Source organism: Pollachius pollachius (assembly GCF_949987615.1).
Source record: "Pollachius pollachius genome assembly, chromosome: 17".
In the NCBI taxonomy this organism is placed as follows: Eukaryota; Metazoa; Chordata; class Actinopteri; order Gadiformes; family Gadidae; genus Pollachius; species Pollachius pollachius.
Genome location: NC_136950.1, coordinates 7,074,716 through 7,086,761, shown reverse-complemented (window position 1 = coordinate 7,086,761; position 12,046 = coordinate 7,074,716). Strand labels below are relative to the sequence as shown.

Genomic DNA, 12,046 nt, shown 5'->3' with positions numbered 1-12,046 from the left:
GATGTCACGTTGCATTCCGAAAGTAAAAATTATTCATACAGCAGATTACGAAAAACGGACATATTTTCTTTAATATGACTAAATTCAGTCATACTTTATATCAGACATTGAACAGTGAACTAATTTGACCCCTTGCTATTGCCTCATGAAAACAAAATACTAAAACAATATCTCAATGTCCTCTCAGCTGTGATATTGCATGTCGTCGTTCTTGGGTGGATCTCCCAATCTCGGAATGTCAGAATTCTTTGGGAGGGAAGGAGGGACAAAATCCTCCACCTTCCTGTCTTTAGTGGAAAACACACTGTGTGTGTGTGTGTGTGTGTGTGTGTGTGTGTGTGTGTGTGTGTGTGTGTGTGTGTGTGTGTGTGTGTGTGTGTGTGTGTGTGTGTGTGTTTGTGTAACTGCAGAGAAAGTGAATAACAATGAATAGATGAGCTAGGGTCGGGAGGTGGCTGAGGAATGCTGGTAGGTCTCTCTAAGGTCAAGGAGAACCATCACTTCGGACCTTCTCCTCCTCCACCGGCTCATAGTCACCTCTTTACTTTACACTCGTACACACACGTGTACACCAACTTTTACGTTCAGCTTGGGATTTCCAGTGTGGATCTGTGTTCCCTTGGGTCTTCAGTGTGTTTCTGTGTTGACTTGGGTCTTCAGTATGTTTCTGTGTTAACCTGGGTCTTCAGTATGTTTCTGTGTTGACCTGGGTCTTCAGTATGATTATGTGTTAACCTGGGTCTTCAGTGTGTTTCTGTGTTGACTTGGGTCTTCAGTATGTTTCTGTGTTGACCTGGGTCTTCAGTATGATTATGTGTTAACCTGGGTCTTCAGTATGTTTCTGTGTTGACCTGGGTCTTCAGTGTGTTTCTGTATTAACTTGGATCTTCAGTATGTTTCTGTGTTAACCTGGGTCTTCGGTATGTTTCTGTGTTGACCTGGGTCTTCAGTGTGTTTCTGTGTTAACCTGGGTCTTCAACATCTGTGTTAACTTTGGTATCAGTATGTATATATATGTGAACTCGGGTCTCTACCTTTGAATGGTTGTTTGACAACCTGCTCTTTTAATTATGCTGGTTGAGTTTCTGCACCCGAGTTTGTCTCTATTTGTGAACCCTACCATCTTCCCACGCCATGAAAGGCCAAAACACACACTTACACACACATTTTGGCTAGGTGAACGATCTGTCTGTTTGTATCAGCTCAGAGAGGAGAGAAAGGGAGAAGGGGAGACAAGAGAGAGAGTGAGAGGGGGAGGGGAGAGGGGGAGAGAGAGAGAGATTTAGAGGTACAGTGAGTGAGATAAAGAGAGAGAGAAGCAGGGGGCGGTTAGTCTGAGCCCAGCCCTCTGTACAATAACATTATCCTATGCCAAACAACAGTGAAGTGTGTGTGTGTGTGTGTGTGTGCGTGTGTGTGTGTGTGTGTGTGTGTGTGTGTGTGTGTTGATCTAGATGTCAGCCAAAGGCTCCATAATCGCCACAGTATCGGACAGACTAACAGACAGAAGAATGATGGACAGAGAGACGGATAAGATATAGGTCATATAGAATGATGGACTTTCTCCCGGATCAGGTTTACATTGATCACATGAGAAATCAATAACATTATATTGTTTATTGCAGGCGTAATCATGACATCAAACAGGTGGAACACCTAATTCATGAGGTCACTCAGTAAGAACATGTAATTGCTGGTCTGAGATGCAGCCCTTAATGCCGCAGGGGGAAAGCAATAGGATAAGACATTTGGTTTAAGTTAAACTACGCCTAAATCATGTCTACACTCAAGCATTAGCAACCCCTCCCACCTGGTCCCTACGGCAGGGAAGAGCAAACGCTCATGATCCATGCTGTGTTCCAACACTGCTGTCTTTAGCCTAGCATCTATTAGCAACATCGCCAACCAGTTTAACTTATTATACCACTGAAGGGAGGTTCATAAGAACATGTGATTACTGAAAAGTCATTTTATGCTTTTATGGACGGGTTGAGGTGGGTTGAAAGAGAGAGGGACTGCAGGTCGGGACTCTAGCAGAACGCAGGGTGCCCTAAATGGCCTGGCGCCCACGGCTGAACTCAGTCAGCCCATGGTGGCCGTACGGACGCCTGGGCTTGTTGTCCTTTTATTAACGTTTTAATCTTTGCGTGGGGATGGGGGGGACACTGAAATGCCTGAAGCTTTAGATTTCCAGATTTTAATCCTGCTGATCCAGCTGTGGGAGCTTGGAAACTTCCAGAGCCCACTTTGTGCTGCGGAGTTGGAATGCTGTAGGCTCCTATATTGGCTCCGGGTTTGGATGGACGGAGGAGGAGAGTGGGCGGGGGGGGGAAGGGTTTGGAGTGAGCGAGAGAGAAAGAGACATTTTAACATTAGTCACACATTTTTTAAAGTTATAATAATTCTACGATTGAAACAATGTTATGTTTTTTTTATGGTCATTTCCTTTTAACATTTAGGAATTCTAAGGTGTAAGACATTCATAGGTGTAGTAGTAATAGTAGCAGTAAAGGTGCTTGATCGAAAGCATGATGACAAGCCATGACAACCACCCTTATTACCATGGCAACACGCCATGACGACACACCATGACAACCACCCTTATCACCATGGCAGCGCACTGTGACAACCAGCCATTTTACACACACAAACACACACACACACACACACATACACACAGTACAGTGTATTGCAGGGCTGTTCTCTTTGGTTTGTCCAATCAGAAGGTGCCTTGTGTGAACAGCATGAAGGTGGAGCGTCCTTGAAGATGCTATTCATCATGATAAGAAAATATCAACGGGCCTCGCTCTATTCATTGTGTTGTACTTACCCCTAGTGGTCGAAGTGAGAATAACCTGTTAATCTAGTAGTCAAATCCACGGTTACTGTGCAGTTAGTTCATAAGCAAGGGTTTGATGTGAAGAGGTGTACCTCTGAGCTATATGCTATCAGAGCTACATACTATCATACTACCAAGACCAACACATCTGTCATCGCTTTCAGCTACATGAGGACAATGAATGCAGAAGCTCCCACACTGTTGCTGCTGCGCTTGTTCTCTTCTCCCTCTCTCCTCTCCCGCTCTCCTATCCTCCTCCTGTCTTCTCTCCCTCTCTCCTATCCTCCTCCTGTCTCCTCTCCCTCTCTCCTCTCCCTCTCTCCTATCCTCCTCCTCTCTCCTCTCCCTCTCCTCTCCCGCTCTCCTATCCTCCTCCTGTCTTCTCTCCATCTCTCCTCTCCGGCTCTCCTATCCTCCTCCTGTCTTCTCTCCCTCTCTCCTCTCCCTCTCTCCTATCCTCCTCCTGTCTCCGCTCCCTCTCTCCGCTCCCTCTCTCCTATCCTCCTCCTCTCTCCGCTCCCTCTCTCCGCTCCCTCTCTCCTATCCTCCTCCTGTCTTCTCTCCCCCTCTCCTCTCCCTCTCTCCTATCCTCCTCCTGTCTTCTCTCCCTCTCTCCTCTCCCTCTCTCCTATCCTCCTCCTGTCTTCTCTCCCCCTCTCCGCTCCCTCTCTCCTCTCCCTCTTTTCTATCCTCTCCCTCCTCCCAACCTCCTCCTCCCAGTCTTTTTTTCCTCCCAGTAGTTTCTTTGTTTTTAACGTTGTTGCTTACTGAGCCTGTCCGAAGAGGATTTTCTGTCAATCAAAGAATTCGGAATCTGCTCAGAGACATTATAACAGAGGCAACAGTTTGTTTTTTGATTCTCCAACTGCTTCTCTGCCTCTCTCGAACCGACCAATCATGTGCCTCTCTCGAACCGACCAATCATGTGCCTCTCTCTCTGGTCTCCAAGGGAGTAAGCCGAACCGTCTGGAGCCCATGGACACCATATTCGTCAAGCAGGTGAAAGAGGGAGGCCCCGCCAACGGAGCTGGACTCTGTACCGGTCAGTACAAACACACAAATAAAAACGCACATGCACAGATACACACACACACACACACACACACACACACACACACACACACACACACACACACACACACACACACACACACACACACACACACACACACACACGCACACACAGATGCACAGATGAATACACATGCCCGTACACACACACTCACAGACAAAGGCACAGATGCACACACACATGCACAGATGCACACACACAAACACACACACACACACAACATAGTACACACACACACTCACAGACACATGCACAGATGCCGGCACACGGAGATGCAATCACTCACACACACATGCACAGATGCACGCGCTCACCAAGACAGATGCACACATTCACACACACGGACGCACACGCACACACACACACCGAACACTCAGAATGTGTCAGCCGCACATATCTCAGTGAGTGATAAACACCACATATTTGACCACAAAGTTGAGTTTGTGCTGCGAGTTCTCCAGAGAAGACGACATGCCAGGCACTAAAGCACTCCCCCATTGTTCTCACTGTGGCTCAAATCCTTTGATCCTGTGAGTAATCCGGAGTGAGACCAGCGCCTCTGTCCCTCTGCCTGAGGGACCAGAGTTGTGGTTGTGATCCCGAGGCTGGGTTTGTTCCTCAGCGGGGGGGCTGTTCAGGAACGCAGAGCCCACACACGTCCGTGAGCCCCGACCCCGACCACTGCTACTAGAACCTCCACAAGCCTCTTCCCTAGCCCCCCTCTCCTCCTCCTACTTCTCTCTTACTCCTCCGGCACCGACTCCTCCTTCTCTTCCTCCTCGTCTTCTTGCAGCTCCTCCTCTTCCTCACTGCCCTTCTCCTCTTCCTCCTCCTCCTTCTACTCCCTGCTGCCTCTTTCTCCTCTTCCTCATTCTCGTCTTCCTTGCTTCCTCCTCCTCCTCCTTCTTCTTATCTTCTTCTACTCATTTTTCTGACCATCAACTCCTCCCCCCCCGCTTCCTGCACCTCCTCTATCTCCTATTCTTCCTTCTCTCCTCCCCTCCTCCGTCCGGGTCTCCTTTGTACTCCCCATTCCTCCTACCTCCCTCCTCCTCTCCGCTTTATCTCATCCCTCCATCCCATAGGGACAGGGGAGTGAACGTCATTCTGCTCCTTATCAGTTCTCCTCTTCCTCTGAGCACTCCTCCTCGTGCGTTTTCCTGTGAGATGGTGATCTGTCCCGAACGTGTAAACCCAACCAAGTTCCCCCCTTCCGGAAGGTTACCCAGAACTCCCTCTGGTCCACCCTGTGTCAGCAAACTGTAACAAACTGCCAGCCTTGTTTCCGTGGACAACGGACGTAGGCTCACACACCTGTGTGTGGGTCACATAACTTTGGGCTTCAATTGGTCAAGGAAGTACCTTTGTGGACATCCTGCAAATCCGGGATCCGAGAAGAGAGCGGAACCACCGCGGTGTGTGTGTGTGTGTGTGTGTGCTTGTGCGTGTGTGGGAGCTAGCTTGGCTGACGCTAGGAGTTTCCGTGGAGACTTCAGAGGGATAATAATGGAGTTCACTCTGCTTGTTCCCAGGGGACCGGATCGTCAAGGTGAATGGCGAGAGCATCATAGGGAAGACATACTCCCAGGTCATAGCCCTGATCCAGAACAGGTGAGAGTTCCTAGCACACCACAGCTTCCATAGTCTAGAGCAGTTGCTACATTACACGCTGAAGGTCCTGACTTCAATCACCAGCGGAACCAAGGTGAATCTCCCATCTTGGATTAATAGAGTTCAATCACGTCTGTGTATGTTGTGTTTTCAATGTTTCCGCTAGAGAGGATGTTCTGGAAATAGAGCAACCTTAGCGATGCACTAGCAATGTAGCGGAGTATATTACAGAAACCGTTTTTTCACAGTGGGTACTTCAGTATACAAATCCCTATTAAGCTGTCCATTTTTTTATTAAATGAAACTTTGTCTATTCGTCTGTCTCTCTATCTATGAACTTATTGTTGTTTGCGTGATGCTTGATTTTGCAACGCTTTTTTTTTAGGGTTTAAGGGGGAGGGAGGGAATGATACAAATGTTCTGTTGTGGGAAAATGAGTTGGAACAATGTTGGAACATGGTGCCCAATAGGGATTTATATAGAGAAAAGGGATTACCAAACCTGTCATACATCTTCCTGTTGGTGATAAGAAGGGTTTTCTGGAAACTTCTGAACCTGCTGACTGCCCACTGTCTGACATTTATGGTAATACCCTCATTTGTAATCGCTCCTGTCCAAAAATTTCCAGGGGTAGTCCCAGCATTGCAATACAGTGCATTTCAGTGTAAATTATGCCAATGGGTCTAAGTATTAGTCAGCACATGATGTTTTTCGGTTGAGGTAAAGAGGATGTTTTCTGACCACTTACTATCAAGTCTTTACAACCCTACATCTTGACAAATAATTCCGAAGTAGGATGTTTTTTGACTGTCACATCTTTATCTTTCCCTCACTCTCTCTCTCTGTCTCTCTCTGTCTCTCTCTCTGTCTTCTCTCTCTCTCTCTCTCTCTCTCTCTCTCTCTCTCTCTCTCTCTCTCTCTCTCTCTCTCTCTCTCTCTCTCTCTCTCGCTAGTGATGCATCTCTGGAGCTCTGTGTGATGCCAAAGGATGAGGACATTTTGCAGCTGGTAAGAACCCATCTTCACTTCACTAGAAGAATCGTATTGATCTGACACCTCAAATGCTATCGCAAATCTTTCAGGTTTCAATATAACAGAACAGTATCCGTTCACTCGTTTCAGCAACACGAGATGGAAGCTAACTTTCCCGCCACAACAGAAACGTGCCAAAGGTTTTTCTGACCGCAAAAACACAATAAATTAGGCTGGCTATCAATACCCGAGCATTCTCTGCCGTTGACTCATATGTCAACTAATATATGGTCACGGTAACGTAAAATATGATTACAGGTAAAGACAGACTTTTACAACCCAATAAGATAAAACGGTCCAGACATTTACATCCAACAAAGATAAAACTATCCAGACATTTACAACAGAGAAAGAATAATGCTGTAGTATAAGCAGTTTTTTATGGACAGTAAGAGCCCCACCCAAAAAACCATGCCAGCAATACACCATCTCCCCTAACATGGACCCTAATCTGATGCTAAATTCATTCATGAGTTAGGCTACGGCTAACAGGCTTTTGGCTTATTGGTATGCCTCTGAGCGGCACTCACAGAGCTAGCTCATTTGCTGTTTCCCATCAAAGACAGAGAGAGGGAGATATAGATCGAAGGCAGAAGAGAGAGAGTGAGCAAGACACGGGCAGTTAGAGCGAGAGGAGGAGGGTTATAAATACTTCCTCAGTAGTCAGCCAAGGTTTTTCACCCAATAGAATTATGCCATTAAGGAAAACAGCACCCTCAATTACACTCCTCTTCTCAGGAAAATTGAAGACGAATACAAACGCTGGTCTAAACTCCCACTCACACTCATCGGTAGAATAGCTGCAGTCAAAATGAAAACCCTACCCCAGATTAACTACCTATTTTCTATGATCCCCATCACTCCTACAGACAAATGGTTCATAACTCTCAATTCATTAACAACACAATTCTATTGGAAAAAACAAAAAGCTAGAATAGCACTCACAACTCTACAGAATAAAAAATTACATGGGGGGCTTGAGGAACCAAACTTCCATCACTACTTCCTGGCAAATCAATTACAGTACCTAGTTAAATGAATTAATATACACAAGCACAATTACCCATAGCTGGAATTGGAACAAAACCAATGTACAAATATCTCAATTGCAGACCTCCCCTTCCTCTCACAATCAATCAAGAAATCCAACTTCTGCCAACGCATTACCATCCATTCAACTCTGACAGCCTGGTGGAAAACTAACCAAATCACAAAATCATCATTAGAAATAAACAAGTTCACCCCACTCTGGCACAACCCAGTGTTCATGATACAGAAAAAAACCTTTTATTTTGCCACATGGGCACAAAAAGGAATCACACATCTTCACCACCTATTTGAGAACAACCATTTCATGTTATTTAACACACTCACACAGAAATTTGGGGTTGGTAGAGAACAATTCCTTCAATATCAACAACTTAGACTTAAAATTAAAGATAAACCAGACTTACCAACAACACATTACAACCCTCTCAGCTTATAGAAGAACTTATGAAAATCAATAACTTCAAATATTATGCTATACACAATGATTGCCAACTTAAATACTAAAATAACGCTCCCAACAGCCAAGTGGGAAACTGATCAGGCCTTCTCGCCCCAACCCTGATTACTGGGAACAAATCTGTGAAAATACATTTACCATGACCGACAACACAAACCCGCAGCTTATACAATATAAAGTCATTCACAGAACTCACATCACCCAATGTAAAATGTTCAAAATGGGCCTAGCCAACACAGGTATCTGTTCACAATGCACTTTAGGTAGCACAGATGCCTATTTGCATGCCATATGGCTCTGTCAACAGGTTCACTCTTTCTGGATCACAGAGATTCTGTCACCATCCTGAGCTACAGAATCCCTTCATCCCCTATGTCTCCTTGGTGACATTTCCGAAATCCACGTCCCGCAAAAACATAGGAATCTGTTGCTTATCTCCCTAGTTGTCGCTAAAAAGGTAGTCCTCCAAAACTGGAAATCAAAGAAATCTTGCCACATCAATAACTGGACAAATCTAATCTCAGAATACATCTCAATGGAAAAATACAATGCACACAGAAAGAAGCAAATATCAACCTTTGAAGACACCTGGTCCTCATTTTTAACGTTTATAAATTCAACAAAAACATAACTACAAGCCGTTAATGTTACCACCTGCATACCTCCCTGTTCCGTTATGTAAAGCTTATTTATTTATGTTTCCCCTTTTATTTTATTTTTCTCTTCCTCTTCCTTTTCTTTTGTCCCTTCAACTACCACTTTACACATACACATAGGCACACACCTTCCACTGTCATGCATAACATGACCAACCCGTTTCTACACCCTAACCGTGTCCACTTAATGTGAACCACAGATCATTCCACCTAATCTTTAATACCAACAAAGTGTGTTTGTCAATTGTCTTGTCCAGTCACGTTTTGTCAGTTCTGATGTCGTCCTGTATCGTTTCCTTCTGTCGTCTGTTGTCTCACCTCTCACCTTGTCGCGTTGTATGTGTTATGTGTTACACTTTATCGTGGGGCTATAATCCCCCCTCCTCTTATATGGATTCAGGACCTCATTAAAACAGGGTGAACTGTGTAGGAAAATAGTAAATGCAATGTATATAGATCTGAATGTGTGTGTATTCTATATGCTATATATATATATATATATATATATATATATATATATATATATATTGCTTCATTAAATATAAAGAAGCCCCCCGAGGAGGGGGAGGGAGGTGGCGGGAAAAAAAAAGGAAAGAGACAGCACAGACAGGGAATCCATTATGAATAAACTAAGATCAAATATTAATAAGGAAGCAAGTTTTAAGGTGTGATTAAATAGGCTTATTTAACATTTTAAATAGTTTATATATATGCATTTATCAATTGACGCATAATTCATTCGAAAAATTCACTGCATATTAACAGCATTGTCTATATGTGATCATCTTCAATCAGATATCAGATAAAGGTGCATTCTCTTTGTATAGGAAAGTAGAAACAGACTTTACCCAACATATTGGTTAAACATTATCAGGTGCTGGTTTAGACGTGGATGGAGTTTGGTAGTGACTTGTTTGCATGCACTATGTGTGTGCGTGCGTGTGTTTGTTTGTGGGTGTGTATGTGTGTGGGTGGGGCTATCAGCTGACCTTGTTAAGACAGTAAGCCTTACGAGAAAGAGACGAGAGAGGTCAGGAGACATATACAGAGAGACTGGGAATGGAGAGAGACAATCAGAGAGAGAAGGAAAAGAGGAAAGAAACGGAGAGGAAAGAAAGACACAGGCTAGAGACAGAGAGAGCACTTAAAGAAAGAGCGAGAGAGAGGGCCATGATTAAGGATGAAGAGAGACAGAATATGAAAAGTTGTGGCCATGGGATGTTTGACGGAGAGCAGGGGAAAGTGTCAGCCCAAGGATAATATATGAGTGTGCAGAGGGGGAGAGAAAGCGAGAGAGAGAGAGACTATAAAACATCCCAGTACATCATACCTCGCTGACCTCACCCTAAGATGAAGGTTGAGTCAGAGGAGGGACCAGAGCAGTGATGATGATGATGATTATGGGTATGAAGGCTCTGTCATAGCACCTTGCTCTTCTCCTTCCCTCATTGATCCTTCCTTCCTTCCCTCCTTCCCATTCCTCCTTCCTTGTTCCCTGCTCTGGTGCCGCTGGTTTGCCGTTAAATCGTTTTCATTTATTCCTCAATGCTCACTTCTTTTTCTCCTTCTCCTTCTCCTTCCTCCCTCTCTCTTGCTCTCTCCTCCGCCCCGGCCTGTTTAACCCGCGGACCCCAGTTTTCCCGGGACATCACCGCTCTGGTAAGCCTCGCATGGCCATTTTCCGTTTCTTCAGTTCCTTTTCTTTTCTCACATTGCTTGCGTTTCTTTTCTTGCTGTGTGTGTTTCACTGTGGATCTAGCTGTTCCCATGCCAACCGCTTTATTCATGCCTCATGTCTCGGAAAAGTCTCCTGAAATTGTTGTGAACTGTCAAAAGGTTGGTTACCAGTCATGGGACGTATTGAAAATGTCTGAATTTATCAATATGCCTGGGAAATGCTAGAATATGCCATGGAAATTTGCGAGGGTTGCGCTACAACACATATTTCAATGTTTGTGTGGCCTCTGTTCAGACACCAACTCAACTTGCACAGTTGTCTGTCAAATGTTTATGAGGCAGCTGGCAATGCTTTGTGAGGAGATACTCCTGTGAGATGGGAGTGAACGTTCCGGGAGCACGGCTTTGGAAAACGTCCTGGAAAATGCCTGGAAAACACTAAGCTCGAAAGAGTGGGAACCCTGTTCTGCTGCGTTTGGTTTGGGTTCAGGCCGGTTTCTCGGTGCCAGCACATAGTCGGGTCCAACAACCACTGACCAGGCACAAGGTGCTCTCCTCAGGAATCCCAGCCTGTGTTAAGTACCTTTGAGCAAGGCTCCGGTGCGGCTCGTGGTTTAAGTGCTCTTGATCAGGAGCCGAAGCCGGGGCCGGTTGTCTGTTCCCAGGGCTCCCAGCGGTGCAGCTGCTCAATACCGGCCGACTGCAACGATAGATTAGCGATAGATTAACGATAGCTGCTTCAGTGGGTACGTCAACGCCATTGAGTTGTATTGGCTGTCGACCAGCGTTCAGGCAGGTGTTGAATGACCAATCCCACTCCGAGGTGTACACTTCTAGTCATGCATGAGCTGGAAACTACAGTGACTGCAGGTACGGTGCCTCAAGACACGGACACAGATGGATTAATCTCCCAGACCTCTGTAAGGCTCTGACTCCTCCAGCATTCATTTCCTGGAAGAACTCTCTGCCTCGCTCTGAGTCACATGGGTTCTGGTCCGTTTTTTTCCATAATCTATGCAAATGGAGGGGCGGGGCTTAGCGTCAGACAGCAGGCTGCCTGTATAAAGCAACCTGACACCTCCAGGTAGAGTGATATTGATCAAAGTCCAACCCCAGCAGCAGCTCTCTCTCTCTGACACTCTCTCCCTCCCTCCTTTTCATCTGTTTAAGAGCTCTCACTCGGAAGGGGCTGGCCCTTTAAACTCATTCAATAGCGGATTAGGCCGACTTTCCCTGAAGTCCCTCTGTCTGTGGGAGCTCTATCTCCAGCCGGTCGGTTGCGAGGTTAGCAGTGTTGGCGTTAGCGCTCCGAGGGGTTTTCCCGTGGCGTCGGATGGACGTGGCTCAGCGTTTAGCATGACTGTGGACCAGCCGGCGGTGTTGGGAGCCTCCCCCGGCGGACCCAGGCGCCGGTCCTTCATCCTCTCCTCCTGTCTCAGAGCCCGCTCAACGGGCCCCAAGGTGGGTAACCCCAGGGGCCGGTTCTGGGTCTCACCGCCCAGTCCCCCCGGAGGTCCTCATTCTGGACCTGGCACTCTTTTTCTGGCCTCTGCCCGCTTTCCTGTTAACTCTTCACCAACTCTTCCTCCATCCTGGTGGTTATTCCTCGTTTGATGTTTTATTTTGTATTTTCTTCCTTGGAGGATTTATTG

At 45.9% G+C, this 12,046-nt stretch overlaps 2 protein-coding genes across 7 annotated transcripts in view; both read left to right on the top strand.

Annotated features, from left to right (window-relative positions):
* LOC307088649 (polyunsaturated fatty acid lipoxygenase ALOX15B-like) overlaps positions 1–12,046 on the top strand; it is a gene marked incomplete at both ends in the record, with an annotated part of 143,864 nt that overhangs the window by 95,694 nt on the left and 36,124 nt on the right.
* The window catches only part of arhgap21a (Rho GTPase activating protein 21a), an 85,145-nt gene that overhangs the window by 48,578 nt on the left and 24,521 nt on the right, over positions 1–12,046 (top strand). For 3 of the 6 annotated variants that reach the window (XM_079754831.1, XM_079754830.1, XM_079754829.1), the window contains 4 exons: positions 3,789–3,881; positions 5,444–5,522; positions 6,476–6,530; positions 10,353–10,376. In XM_079754831.1, coding sequence (XP_079610957.1) covers positions 3,789–3,881; positions 5,444–5,522; positions 6,476–6,530; positions 10,353–10,376 — 251 coding nt within the window. Of the gene's footprint in view, positions 1–3,788; positions 3,882–5,443; positions 5,523–6,475; positions 6,531–10,352; positions 10,377–10,473; positions 11,856–12,046 lie in introns of those variants that run through there. The other 3 variants (XM_079754832.1, XM_079754834.1, XM_079754833.1) reach the window with 2 other exon arrangements.